The sequence below is a fragment of the Phaethon aethereus genome (genome assembly GCF_964289735.1).
Source record: "Phaethon aethereus genome assembly, chromosome: 1".
Lineage (NCBI taxonomy): Eukaryota > Metazoa > Chordata > Aves > Phaethontiformes > Phaethontidae > Phaethon > Phaethon aethereus.
Genome location: NC_138575.1, coordinates 161603100 through 161618450, shown reverse-complemented (window position 1 = coordinate 161618450; position 15351 = coordinate 161603100). Strand labels below are relative to the sequence as shown.

The window sequence follows — 15351 nt, the reverse complement described above, 5'->3', positions numbered from 1 at the left end:
CATCTCCATTGTTTCCCATACTTTGTGTTTGCTCCTGTACAAAATCCTTCTTTGCTTTGGGGGTAGTTCTCTCATGTCGTGTCTCACCACCAGCAAGCATTTGCTGATGCATCCTGAAACTCATAGTATTTTAGGAATAAATGCCTCTTGCCTTTCTCTCGTTCAGATAAGATGTAGTTGAAGTCTTTGGGCACTATTTTATCCTTTCGATACTGTAATTTTGATGAACATTTTGGTCTTCCTCTCTGAACTTTTCAATTTCTTGATCTCTTTCATTTCCCAGCATTTTGGAAAGTTTATTTTTCTGTAAGCCAGATGAAGGCCCTGGTGGGAAAAGGGAAGCAACTGTTGCATCTGTGCACCAGTGTGGTAGCAGGGAGTCAACTTTCACTTCCTATTGAGAAACTGGGAGGGAGGCTGGCAGATAACCAAATTGCAAATAGGTAAGGGAGGTGTCTGTGCCTAGGTATTGCTGACAGCACTGTTGTCACTGAAGGTGGATATGTGGAAGGTGGTGGAAAGTTGCAGAAAACGTGGTCAGCGCCTTCTGTTGGCAACTATAATACTAATTCTTTGAGTGTTCATCCCTGTGCCCATTCTGGGGGGCGGTGTATGAACCCCAGTTCTTTCATCTTTAAAAAATTCTATGTATATCCACAGACCATTTGTTCCTTCATTGGTGCTGAGCATGTTAAAGACACTGTATTGCCTGCTTCTTGGTTTCTCTTAAGTTTCTTGGCTCAGAAAAGAGCTTCACCAGGTTGCTCCAGACTGTGTGAGCCTACGGCCATACATGAAAATCTTCACTTCATTACCTCTTTTCTGCCCCATCTTCCACTTGAAGCTCATTTTGTCTTTTCCCTCCGGTCTTTTTTATTCTTCTATTCCAACTTCCATTACTTTTCAGTGAGGCCTGACTCTCCTTTGATTCACGTCACACGGCATCTCTATATGAGATTCTTCTGTTTGCAAAGACCAGACGACTTCTATAACAATGTGACTTCCACTAATTGTTCATTCATTAAATGTCTTTCTCCTGGGACACTGGAGAGATGCTCTATGGGTAGGCACACTGAGTGTCTTTATTGTTATGGGGAGTCTCATATCCTGAGAAATGTGCAAGTTCCACATTTTGTCAACTGAGGACTGTGAGGCTAGATTGCTGATTTACCCTCTGGTTATGTCTAAGTGGTAAACTCCTGACCTCGGGGAAAAAATAGATTAATGAAGACTTCCCTGGCACAAGAATTCCTCCTCAGGAATGTTATCCTCATCTATGATTGTAAAAGAAAATCCCTCAGTGAATGTACTCTCAGACAGTACTTTCCTGCCTGTTCAAAGAAGTGTAAGAACCAGACCTGAGTGTATTCTGTTGCTCTCCCACTAGCCACTCTGGTGAAATCTTCTTTAATAACTTCAGGAGTTTGAGTACCAACAACAAGTCCTTCAAACAGACATTTTGAACCCTGAAGACCTTCTGCAACTTTTGTGGATTGCCAGGTCCATATAAACTCCTGCTCTCACAGCCAGGACTTTGGATGGAAGCAGCTTGTTCATATTGTTCCACAGATGTACATATTATTGTCAGGAAGGAATCTACCAGACTGCGTTACCTGAATAAATGGGTGAGGTTTTTAGCCAAGTGTTACTCAAAGTCTTTTTCTCTAATTAGGTGTCCATTCCAACTAGTCTGTGTTACCTAAGACTACTTTGGGATTTTGTGATGTAATTGAATAGAAATGGCCTTTAGCCGCTTTGCTATAAACTTCCAAGACAACTAAACGTAGGATACCAACAAGATAAAAAAGTTATTTGAACTCAGACTCTTGAGATATGTTGAGTACAAGACTTAACAGAATTCTTTAAAAATATGATGTCAACTAGTAAGTGATTTATGAGTTTATTTCAGCCCATGAATAAAGCATGGATGCTGCAGCAATAATAATTGTGTCTAAATTTAGACTCAGTATTCCTTCATTTTTCCTTTCCTCTGCATGTTGATATACAATGTCTGTTCACACCCCAAGCATTCTTTTGAAATCACAGACAGCTTCCATTTTTGTAGAGAAAACAGTATCTTTTCCTTCAGACCTCAGTGAGTCTTTAATTCATCCTTTGCTTTTTGGCACTCTTCTGGCATTTTAAAATCTTGCTTATTCTCTGTAATTGTTTAATAAAGCTTTCTTTGTGTTGAGAATAGGCCAGTTTTTGTTTCAAAAGGGGAGCTTTACTGTTAGAGGTTGCTGAGTATCAAAACTGCATAGACTACTGGTGTTGGCATGTGTGAAATCTTTGGGGTTTTACTGTTTCATTTCAATAACAGATTTGCAGCAGTTGATAACCCACTGCTATTTAGATATTTCTGTTTTCTTTTTCTGATAACTTTTTTCATGGATCCTAGGTATGAAATAAAAAATGTTGAATTTCCAGGGTGCTGATCCAGGTAACAAACAGTTTATGACTCCACAGACTACCACTTTATTTTTCTGTCTTTTTCATGGAAATTGGCAATTCCACAAGGTGACAGACACTAGTAGTACAACTAGAATAAACTGAATGTGTCTCATGAACAGCCAGTTGTCACAATCACAAGGCTAACTGTCTCTGACTCCTACTCCTTGGTAGCACCCCATGCACACATTGAACTATCATTTTTTTCTTGGACTGGAATTAGGAAATGCTCTTTCTGTCTGACTGGGCTTTTGAGCTGTAGCCTTTGAATTTGATTTGATATTTGTAATCAATTTCCCTAGAGGACCAGTGGTTGATACAGTGGTTGGACAACTTCCTAAAGCAAAATACTATTTTATTTCAAAGCAAAGAATTTTTTGAGAAATAGACTATGGTTTATTCTCCTATGTGATTGTTCTATATTTTCTTCCTCTGACAATTTAACTTGAGGCAGTTGCCCATAAAAAAGCTCCTGGCCTACAAATCTCCCCAAGCATTTCCAGAGTATTTAATTCTCTGTTGTCTGATCAGTTCCTGTTTACAGAAGGCAAGTTTCTTTTTAGCTGTACCTGTCCCTTTCTAGCTTCGAACATGGGGCAAATAAGGCATTGAGGGCTGGTCAGTTACTGCATTCTAGGGCTTGTTCTGCTATCCTTCCAGTCTGCACTGAAAGAATCTTGATGGAAGGCCATTTCTTCTTCCCAGTGTCATCTTCCGTAGCGTGTAGTAACCAAGAAGTGTGTAATTCAGATAGTAAGTGGTCCATCTTAGTACTCAGGTTTTCTGATTAGAATTCTGATACTAGCACTTAACAACTTGCAGGCCCGTTTCACTGATTGTTCCTTAATCCACTACCTTAAGGGGCACAATAGATACAAAAGTTTTGCCAGAGTTGCAACTGACACCTTGTATGTTGACTTTAGCATGTCAACAAATGGAAGTTCCTCCTATGTGCAATGTAAGACAGAGCTTGAACCTTTAAATCCAAAAATGGGATGCTAATCTGCTTTTTTTTTCCCCCTATGTCATCATAGACTAACCCTTTATATATTCAGGTATGTTCATGCTAGTATGTTGGAGAATTTGGGTTTGAGTTTTCTTTGTGCCCAGTTGTTTATTATCTCGGTTTGCCATATCAAAACAATTTTGGAACTCTGGTTTCTCACGTTTGCTTCGGCCTCTACTTACTCGTCTTTGAAAAGGTTTGTGCACAGCAGGTGAATGAAGGATTATCTGTCTAATCATCACACTTTAATAACAGTCCACTGTCACCAGTCAACATCCAAAGAGCCATGTAGTAAGGGTTAGAACTGTCTCTGTTTTGTATAAAATGTCTAAAATGGAGCTAACTGATTGTTTCCTGAAGTACAGACTCCGTGTTCGTGCTGGTGGACGTGCCTTCAGCATTTGACACACTGGAACTCTGCTCGCCTCCCCCCCCGCCCCGCATTATCTCACTCAGCAAGTATTGAATTCCCAACATAAAAACAGATCCAAATCATGTCATTCCTTTAAAATTCAGGTGGTGATTACAACCAACAGCTTTACCTCTCAGAAGGCACTCACTTAGAAAGATTCATTTTTAATAATGGGAACTTACTTTTTAATTTATACCTGAGATTTCTGTGGGGAAAGAGTGATAAGCCCCACTGCCAATAGCTTGACATTGATGCATGTTTTCAACTGATGTAGCCATGACCGTATCTGTCACGTCACAGCACCAGGAAGAGCCCAGTTTGGATGAAGAGCAAGAGCGAAGCCGTGAAGTTTGGAAAAGGAAGTGCTTTGAAAAGGTGATTGAAGACCTGCCCCTACTGTCTAGGGAAGATCCAAATCCCCATTTATTAGTGCAAACAAAGCCTGAGAATCCTGATCCATACTCCCCTTACGTTAGATGAATGAATCAGTTCTCAAAAAGGCATCTTTAAACTTCTGCTTGATAGGAAATATCTTCTTTCTTCTTGGCATAGTGATCCATCGCTTTCTGGCTGAATTACTGCATCATGGCAGTACTGAAAAGTGAATGTTACTGTGATGCACAGTTTGGTACAGAGTAGGTATTTACCCTTGCTGTAACAGGTTAAGCGCAGAGTATTCTGACTCTTTCAGTCTTCTGAGCTAACTGCCAGTTTTTGGGAGCACCTACACAGCTCTTCACTTACTGCCAGCCAGTCATGTGTCTGAGCCAAATAACACCCCTTCCTGTCGTGCGTGACAAGCAGTGGTCTACAAGGCCGAGTGCCTGGGCACGCAGGAGGACGCGAGGAAGCGTTCAAACCTCTCTGCAACTTCCTTGAATGCAGTCACAGAAGCAGCCGTGCCTCCAAGGAGCAGATGTGCTGCCCATTGGCATTTCTGGCTTCTGCTGCTATGAAGGCATCATGCCCGTGCTGAAACCCCTTCCATTGTCTGTCACGCAGCTTCAGAGGCCAGATAAAGTGTTCCTCCTAGATTTCAAAGGAAATAGCTGATCAGGCTTCAGAAAAGACCACATGTGGATTTCTGAACTTCTGTGACACTTTCTGAACTCTGGGACAATGCAGGCATCAAAGTTCAGGATGCAGCAACTAAAAGTTGGAGACAGAGCCTCTTGGCTGAAGAGACTTGTCTGTAAGATAAATTTCCAGAGGAAATTTGAATATCATTAGAAATTGTTGGAGTGCTTTCCTTGGTGAAAAATTCTTTCAATCATTTAGAACGATGTTCGGAACACTAATACCATTACCTTTCTACCCCCTTTCAAAAGAAGACCATTATTAAAGTAAAAAAAAACCCCCACCCCCACACAAAAAAAACCCCAACCAAAAAACCAGAAGAGTTTTGTCCTCACAGAAAGAAGCAGGCTAGACATTTGAATAAGTCTACTGTAATTTTCATCATTGCCATTGATCTTATGCAGTGTTCAGGACAGCAAGTATCATTGTGTCATTCATGGCTATGCTTTTTCTTTGTTTATATCATCAGTATGTGTACTTTGGAGTCAATAATTTGTAGAAAAAATTATGTCTGAAAAGCAAACAAGTGTTTCTTGGTTTCAGTACATTTTTAAAAATGAAGCTTTATATGAAAGAAGTAAGACAATACTTATGTCTGCACCAAGTAATAGCTCGTATGCAGAGTAGCAAACTTTAAAAATGTTACTTTAAAAGATGAAATGCAAAGCAATTTCCTTTTTTTTTCTTTCTCTGTGGTTGTTATGTTAAGAAAAGGTGAACAGGACAGATATCAGGAGGTGCTTCCTGTTTGTGCAAACAGATGGCGTGTTGGCATTAACGATATACATGAGATAACCATTATCAAAATATCTAAACCACATACATCACTTTCAAGAGGACGTTTATAAAGGATTTTCTTTCATTCCTTTTGAAATTAATCTAATTAAAATATGTGCAGATGCGACAGCTACTTAACTGGGTATTTATTAATTGTCCATACTACAACATTTTTAATAGTCAAGCTTTGGTTAAGAAGTGCTTTTACACAACATGCCATGGCAGGTATGTATATGGGAAACAGGTAGAGATGCTTTTCAGAAAGAGAGGAAGGAGATTACGTGAAAAGAAATGGCATAACTGGGGTTTTAGCGGGCTGTACAATCAGAGACATTTGCTAGCTCTAGATATCTCTTCTGTATTCTGTAGGAAAGGAGGATACTTCTTTCCTTGTAAACAGTATTGTCCCAGACACCATTCAAAAAAAAAACCAACCCAAAACAAAAGAAGACATCAAGGATGTGACCTCATAAGGCACAACTTCAGTATGTAAAGCCCTGGCAGCTATCCACGAATAAGTCATCAATATGGCATTTCCTTACAACCTTTTCTGCAGTGAAGAGCTGCTATTTTCCCATTCCCTTATCCAATCTGTTCTTCCATATCAATCTTTAGTCATCTAAACTTGTGACTGATTTATTGTCTTCCTGTAACAGAAGTTCCAACATCACCAGTGTTCTCCTAACCCACTTCTAGTAGTGATTTATCAGAGACCAATACAATGGTCTCCTTGGTATGTCTGTCTCCTATCAGGCAGTAACAAAGAATTTACAATCAACCAGTTCACCCAGCCTTTGCACTGCTAAACCAAAGGAAACTGAATTTTTCTTTAGTTAAAAAATTGCAGCCTAGGAGTAAGGGAGAGGGAAAGGCTTAGAGGCCTTTCATAGGTGTGGCCGTCACCTTTCTAATCAAATAATTAATGAAGCAGTCTTTTTGTCAAGTGTTTTTCCTCATGACATGTGAAAGACTATGTTGCAGATAGAAGTAAGGGCCCAGTCACCGATTTGTATAAAGTATTTTTATGATAGTCTGTAGACTGTGTTTTTCAGTGCTTATTTCTCTCTAGTAGTGCAGCAGTCAGGTCTTCCAAAACAGAATTTCTGATTAATGCCATGAAAACCAGCCGGCAATAGAGACTAGAAGTTCTTAGTAGCATCCCACTGCAGAGACTGGGACCACTGCATGCAATTTGGTGGGAACCTTCTGTCTCTTGACTACAGTGAGCTTGGTGCTGTTTTCATGCCATAAGCAAAGGCGGCTTCCTTGAGCCTTTCATCCTGCAGCACAAACCAACCAATGGAGTATTAAATATGAAAAAAAAAAAAATCCTTTTGCTATAGTAAATCTTGCAGCGTTCACACAACTGGACACGGAAAAATTGGGCTAAAGAAGCAGACATGAACAAGAAATCTTACCTTTGCGTAGATAGTGTGACAAGCGGCTACTGTCCAGAGTAGAATGGGGGAAGGCATTGGTTTATGTCCTGTCCCCGAGTGCACCTACAGGCTCTCTAGGTGTTTGGCTACCTGGCTGAGGGCCAGCTCTGGTACAGTACAGCTCTTCAGCCTTAGAGCAGACTCATGTGAGAAAGAGCTGTTGTCAGAAATACCTTGTGAGAAGCTCTGTTGTGGCCTCACACACTGTGACTGGGAGTTGCCGTTAGGTTCAGGTCCTTGCCCTTGGTCCTTGTGGATACCAGGTCCTTTGTGGATACGCGTGTGCCAACCAGTGTATCTCCCTCCCTGCTCCTGACCCACTGACTTGACTTTTAGGGGCTTGATCTTACACCTGCATGGTGATCTGGACTTTTGGCTGACCATGGTTACTATGAGTGGACCTGCTTTGCTCTCCTCACTTGGATTCTGTGGGAATACAGCACATTTCAGTGAGGCCACAGCTTCCTGCTTACCTTGTCGACACCCTTGGCTCTCAGCTTGCCTTTCCTCTTGGAGCGGCACCTGCACTTGCCGCTCCCCAACCCGTAAGATTCAGGGCAAAGAAAAATGTCGCTTGAGATAATCTCGGTGCAAGATTGAGTCTGTCAGTTGTGGAAACTGGCTCTGGATGCAAGAGGTTTAATGCATCCTCCTTACCTAGTCCTGAGTCATGCTAAGTCGCAACTCCCAAACCAATTTAGTATTAAATTTAATTCTTTTTATAACAAACCGACAAACTGGCATCACAGAAGAACCGCCTGGATTTCATTAAATGGATTAGACTGGCAGACACTTGTCACTGAAGGCGCTGCTCAGGAAAGGAGCTTACGTACTGGACCCTTGATCATCTTCATTGCTTAATTATTAGCTCCTTTTTTGCCCCTCTTGTGGACCACTCCAGAGAACTCTATTATCTGAGACAAGACTCCTGTGGAGGGTAAGGAGATGGGTGTGAGCTCATCTGTGCTGTTGGGTGCTGGTGCCAGGGTTCAAGTATATTGTGAAATGCATAGATATTGTTTGCCGATTCCCCAGTAGGGGCTCTCAGATGATTTAGAAGCATCGCCTAAATAAATTCATCAGATTGGATGTCTTCATGTGAAATCTTCCTGTCCTTGCAGAGTGGAAAAGTCTGCAGAGTGAGAAAACAAAGACTGTTAGCACAGTCAAAAAACACTGTAATACAGAAATCATCACAAAATTATGAAGGGGAGGTCTGCAAAATAATTTCTATGAGGCAAGGCGGAGTATTGGTCTGGAAATCTCCTTCTGCGCATTTTTTAACTGGCATTTGTGATACTTAATTTAAGACGTTTTTTGCTGTTTTGCTTTGGGTCAAATTAAAATTCACAGATCTTCATGTATTTCTGCTGTGATAGTTAAGGTTGTCTGAAAGTCTTTACACAGTCACCATCCACACTGGAAACCAATAGCCTTTATCTCCATTTTCTATGGATCTAAGACATTAGCTGCACTTCCTAATTTTTCCTTATGTTTACATGGGGTTGGCCACAGACCCCAGTTCCTGCTGCAGTTCCCTGAATCTCTGCTTTTTTGAGCCTGACTTTCTGCATGTCCATCATGTAATTAGAGGCAAGTCTGTGAGGGGAAACAATTTTCTCTCAGTTAAGGATCAAGCAGCATAATGTGCCTGGTTTTGGTGTAGTTTGTAAAGTAATACACAGGTGAGAAGTGTTGGGATTAATCCTGAACATCAGTGTTCACATACCATTAAGAGTTACAGCCTTTAATATTTACTGTTGTTGTATGTTGGATATTCTTACCTCATTAATCTAGTTAAGAACTGACGGGTTATGTTTGTCACAGTTTTCAAAGGTAATTGAAATATTCTGAGAGCGACTGAAAAGGATCTTTTCACAACTGTTTTCATCTAATTTGTCTAGTCTATTATCTCTGGGAAAGGCTTAGTAGTCTTCACATGGAACTCTTTTGAACACATCAGTCTATATCTATAGTTTTATCAAGATATCTGCTGTAAATGTTCAAAACTAAATAGTTAGCTTAGTAAGAAATCTGCGTTTTTTTACTGAAAGTAATGACTTCTGTATGCATTAATTTAAAATGCATTGTAAATTTAGGGTGAGGAGGTGGACAAGTCTCTATGTAGTGTTATGTGACAGTGCACAGGACAGAGAAGATGCAAAACCAAACTGGAACAGGCTGCTCAGTAGTAAGGCACAGCTGGAAAGGTACATTTATTTCCATCCTCAGATATACTGGAATACTGCTAAATTAATTCATTTATTGTAGATTTTGTATTTCATACACACTATTCTGTATGACTTCTGACAAAGAAATGTGTCATAGTCCTGTTAGCATTTTTCAATTCACCAATTTCACGTGATTGACCCTTGGAAGCATTATTTTCTCTCCCTCAGGTCTTTTCACAAGAATAAGAACAGGCAAAGCAGCATTAGTGCAATGTTCTAGCAGAACTATAGAGCTTAGTAAACTTTCAGAAATTCAAAATTAATGAATTAAAACTCAACATAATTCTGAGTTAGGGGAAATTATAGATGGGGAAGTACAGGACATGTGATTTTCCAAGACCACGGAGTAGTGCCGTGGTGTCAGTAGAAGGTCTGAGGTCCCTCTCTGGGTTTAAACAACAAACCAATTCTCCTTTTTACTACGCTACACTGTCTGGCGTAGTAACCTCTTGGCTTTTAAGCAAACGTTTTATACAGTATGCAAAATAGAAATGTAGATACGTAGTCCTTTTTTAAATTCAAAATCACTAACAGTGGAAACTGTGTCTTGAAAACCGGTGATGACTCCTAGCTATCGCATATCTTCACAGGATGAAACGCGCTCTGGAACATAAGGGACTGGAACACTTTACAAGCCAGCATTTCGGATCTCATGACTCCCCAAATGCTTTTTTGAGTGTGTTATTGCACTGCCCCCTGTGGTGTCTGGGCTGGTTGGGTCTGCTCTGGAGACAAAGGAAGAAAACAAAGAAAAGGGCAGGAAAACGAAATAATTTTTTTTTTTTTTATCTAGGAGCAGGTTTAGCTGCTGATGGTCTGATTGAGCAGGGAGCATTTAATGCTCTAGGGGTACATAAAGGCAGGAAGAGCCCTCGCTGAGAGAGAAAAGAAAAAGCTCTTTAGAGGAAAGTCGTCTGAGAAATGACAGTATAGAACTAAAATAGAGCAACTAGAGGAAGGAAGTCCATGTCCTATATACACAGAAAGGGAGGGGGATCTTCCCCATAGTAACGGAGGGAGCAGGGGAGGAGGAAAAGGGCAACACAAACTGCAAAAGACATTTTAACAAATTGTACAGAAAAGAGGGATTTGGAGTTTGCTCCTCTTCTCCACTTGCAGGGCCTGTGGTTTTGGTGTGAAAAACCCTTTAAAATATTTGTTTAAGCTAATAAAGTGAAGATGGAATATTTCTGGACAATTATAACCCTTGTACTTCAGTATCTGTACTTAGTATTACAAGACTTGAAGCTCGGTTGTTAAAAGAAAGTTTCGGTTCTGTGGTTTACACCATGCATATGTTACTGTTGTCTACTTGTTATTATTAATATGTAGTTACAACATGTTTTGGCACTGGAATATGGACAGATTTTGCAATGTTATTTAATATGTGGAAGTTCGGTGCGGTGGTGTGTCTGTAACAGTTGCATTGGTGTCACGAAAGTAATCACTTGCATGGAAATCACAGGCATCCTGAAGGTTGAGCTTTTCTGATGCAGTTTTGCTGATGCACTGAGAATCTATTTTTGCTTTTTCCCCCCACTTATTTCTTGCACCCCCTTTTCCCTGGTTCACTCCAGCGGCAGTCACCTGCAGGACCCGCTGTTGCATCTCTTGCCAGGCAAATCCCTATTGGCAAAGAGAGCAGGGCCTTTAGCCTCAGAAACCTAGCACTGTAGTAAACCAAACCTTTCACAATGGATGTGAAACATCCTGTCCTCCTTCTGTTAGCACTTTTCCTTAATTTACAGTGATTACTTCTAATAACTAGCAAAGCAGTAACCAGTCCCAGTTTCGACTTCATAAGAGACTGCAGCAGTTTTTGTTGTTTAAAATATTTTACTCAAACGTTTGCCTTTCATGTTATGTGGGATGGATGGTCTTTTTATTTAAAAATACCTGTAGCTCTTTTTGCAAAGACTGACAGCAGTGTCTGGTTTCAGGGTGGAATGATTAACTGGAATAGACTGTTTCCTCCTTTACGTCACAGACATAATGCAAATTATCAAGATCATCGCCCGTCTGAACAAGACATACTTCCACCTACCGAGGTTTCTGAAGAGCAGGTAAACAATTTTCTGTTTTAAAATGCCGTTAAGAAACTGGCTAGGAATTACCTCTACAAATTTCTTACCATCTGTTGACACAGTTTCTTAAACATTCTCTATAGCAGCACAAATTACAATATCAGAGGATGGTCGCAATACAACGACAGCAAATTGTCATTACCATCCAAACCAGAGTTACAGATCAACTTGGGAGTTTCTGCTTTTATGTGTAACTGTTTGTCTTTTGTACTGAAAGATGAGACAGTTTCACTAATGGGGCCTATTCAAATCTGATAAAATAAATGTTTCAGAGAACAAAGAATGACAAATAGATTTCATTATTTGTCTTGTAGACATGCAGGTTTTCCTTCACTGAGATCTCCAGCTTAAGTTTCAAATTTGGTCATGTAATTTTTTAGAAATAAGAATGTTATGCCCGCTGTGGACTGCAACACACACTTGGTCAAAACTTGGATGTTTCCCTCAATAATGGGGTTGGCTGATTTCACATATCAATGCCACAGAGGAGTTTGTGTCTTTTCTACCAAGTGTAGATTTAGACTTTTAGACTTTTGTTGACAGTTCTATTCTCAGAAGAGAGGATGATTTACTAGGAAATTTAAGAATTTAATATTAGTCTTCTTTCTGTATTCAGGATTTATTGCATGCAGTCAAGTTCTCCAGGTTGTAGTCTGTCTGCAGTTAGCTGCAGTGGCCATTTTATAGTCTAAGGTCTCTGCTACCCTTGAACATGAGGAGGTTTCAAGGGTGAGTTTTTCCTTCCCTTTGTCCTTCTTTAGGGGATAGATCAACACTTGCTAGCACCACGCTGTCATTTCTAGTCAGCTTAAAATGAGATTGTCCCAAACAGAAATCTTCGCTCTGATCTGAATTCTAGTTTTGATTCAATGTTAGATTATGTTCAAAGCTGTAGCTGCACTGGTGGTTTTGACTGCAAACCTGCTAGGCTACCTCTCAAAAGGCAAAAAAAAATCCCAAGAAAAGCCAACCAAACAAAAAAACAACCACCAAACAAATGAAACAAAACAAAAAACCAAAGAAACCCACCAAAGAACACCTTCTCACCTTCTGAGACAAAACCCAGAAACTTAGTTTTGGCCAATCTGAAAGCCTACTTCGTGCCAGGTATGGGTTGTACCAAAAGATTTCCCTGCTGGGTTGGTTGGTTTATTCGTTTTATTGACAAGTTCTGCTTATGGGAACTTTCATTGTTGGGCTGGAACTAATGAAATAGTTATTAGTCCGACTTATGCTGGGTTTTTACCCAAAGCCTTTAGGCCCAGGTTTATTGAAAGCAATATATGCTTATATTTTCTCACACACTGAAGTTGTAGAGCTCACCTGATTGCTGACAATTGCAATGCTGTCTAGTTACCCTGCAAAGAAAAAAGTAATCTAAGCACCTTTGATTTCTCAGCACTATACTAGTAACTGCACAAGTTGTCTTAGAATGGCAGAAATGCAAGGTTTTCTTCTGTTCTTCAGATTAAAATTTGCAAGCATTTGCAATGCTTTTGGTACAAAAATCTCTGCATTTCTTGTGGGGTTTTCAGCACCTTAAATTACCGTTACCGGTATACTTCTCTGTTTCCTGGAGCTGGATTCAGTTCCTGTGGTTAAAATATACTCAGATGAAAAGAGCTTTTTGTTATTACAATCTATTCCCTGTGATGCTCGATGGATATTTCTGTAAATGGGAACATTTCAATTCTATCCACCACTTCTTAAGGTTAGAATTCATGGCAACTATGGTAAAAATGTTTCTTCTGAAATGTATTTTTGTGGTTAGCTTTTATTCCACTGCCTGCCCTTTTTCTCATAAAAAACACAATCTTAGATGAAGAATCAGACAGAGGAAACTTTAGAAAGTTACGGGTTATGAAATCCAGCTTGAAGTTACACACTGTTGTTGCAGAGGTGTCGAAAGTAACAATTCATTTCTCTCTCTACAAGAAGGTGAGAAACTGATGTTGGTTTGTAAGGAGGAAGAATGGGGAATGGCACAAAAATAGTCAGTACTGTATTTGATGTTCGGACAACCAAGGTAGCTGTTTTCAAACATGTTCTAACAGTCGATTTAGAGAATGAGGACCCCCACCTCCAGGCATACTTGGCAGCAGTGTATTTCTCAGTAAGCTGTCAAAGCAGAGAAGATTAAAGATACTGAAAGTTCTGGAGGCGTCTTGGAGGAAGGGGAGGTTGCTTTTAATGGCACCTTTCTTTTAAAAGGCATTTAAAGTACTTTTGATACTAGTGCATGTTGCTCTTGCACCCTGGGAAGATTCTTCCTGCGACGTAAACAGCCTCTGCTGCGTTCCCGATCGGCTTCGTTCTGCTGCTGCAGGCTCTGTACAAGCAGAGGAGGAGCAGAGGTGGCTCCCAGATAGCTCCTGTAGCCCAGGACTTCCAGGTGCAGGAGCTGTGGTGTCTGGTCTCAAGGCCGTTTGGAGCAGGATGGGGAATGCTTGTTGCTGCCAGTGGCCACAGTTATTTTACGTGCAGCCTCCCCCCTTCTCTAGGAGATTAAATATAAAAATCAATGAGTTATACTGTGACTTTCAGACATACCTAATTGAGTATCGTAGATTTTAAATGTACTTTAGATTGGAATTTAACCATAAATTAAATTTGGTTATACATACATGGCTTTTTACATGTGGTGATTTGAGTATCTGTTAGCACAGAGCAAAAAGGTCAGATGTTGAGTACATGATACTATAAAAAGGGATGTTGAAGTGGTTATTGATTACCAAAATCACTGTCTTAATATGCCTTTTTCCAGGGGGAAATGTCATTCCATCAAATGTCATTGACTTATGCTGTTTTGAGAATAAGTAGAATCCTTCCAAGAACTGTACTGAACCCATTCAAGTGTTGTTCTGTCTCTGTTGTAGGGCTAACTTTCAGGTTTATTTTTAAAACCACCTAGAGTGAATGGGTTTGGTTTCTTAATGCCCTGAGGAGAAGTAGGTGTTTTCAAGGAAAGTAGAACTAAGGATGTCTGGACAAGTTTTCACGTTTGCTATAAAATTCCGTATTTTGGTCAAGAGTTGGGTTCTTGAGGTCCTATTCTTGTCAAGAGCAGCAAGCCCCAAGGTCAGATTGTAGCGTTCATTTGCGGTGCCACACTTTCTGTTTTACTCTTCTTTCAAAACTGGACCAGCTAGGAAAATACAGGTGTGGCGTTTTCAGCAAACGGTTGGTTTTGAATAAAGTATCAGAAAGCAGTCATCTCTGTGGTAATGGTTTCAAGCACGCTGCTGTCCCAGATACGTCTTTGTGGCGGTGCATAGCCATGCTTGCTTACTCTCTGGAAAGGTAAGCTTTTGAACAGCCTGATCAGTGGAAAAGCGATCTCTGACACTGTTAACGTGACTAATGCGCACACAGTGTGAATAGAACTCCAGTTTTAAAGCAGTGTTATGTTATTTCTTTTCCAGGTCGCACGACTTATGGAAATGGGATTTTCCAGGGGAGATGCTCTAGAAGCTCTGAGGGCTTCAAATAATGACTTAAATGTAGCCACTAATTTTCTACTGCAGCACTGATGGTTTTCTGTGAAGGAACTTCACTTGATGGGTTTGTACACGTCTGAAAGAGGATCAAAGCCACCTGCTGGACAGACTCACGAAAGGTCGTCCCCACAAGAGCGTCAGCAAAGAAAAACTGGCCTCTGCGTGACTGGTGATTCAAAGTGATGTTAACCAATGACGTGAACTGTTCCCAAGCCTTCAGATCACTTGGTGGTTTCTAGTCTGGTTATCCTTTTCAAAGTAACTTTAGTTTCTACTTATTACTGGATAACACCTAAATTTATTTTTAAAATAAAGTAGGTGTTTTCTTCTTGTAAATCCTTGTTAGTCATGTTATCAGACTTAATGACTAGGAAAAG

General features: G+C 40.3%; 1 protein-coding gene across 1 annotated transcript in view; it reads left to right on the top strand.

Annotated features, from left to right (window-relative positions):
* The window catches only part of UBAC2 (UBA domain containing 2), a gene marked incomplete at both ends in the record, with an annotated part of 97975 nt that extends 82968 nt beyond the window's left edge, over positions 1-15007 (top strand). Inside the window, 2 exons of the mRNA XM_082006429.1 lie at positions 11334-11456; positions 14900-15007. Coding sequence (XP_081862555.1) covers positions 11334-11456; positions 14900-15007 — 231 coding nt within the window. The remainder of the gene's footprint in view (positions 1-11333; positions 11457-14899) is intronic.
* Between the last annotated feature and the right edge of the window lie 344 nt (positions 15008-15351).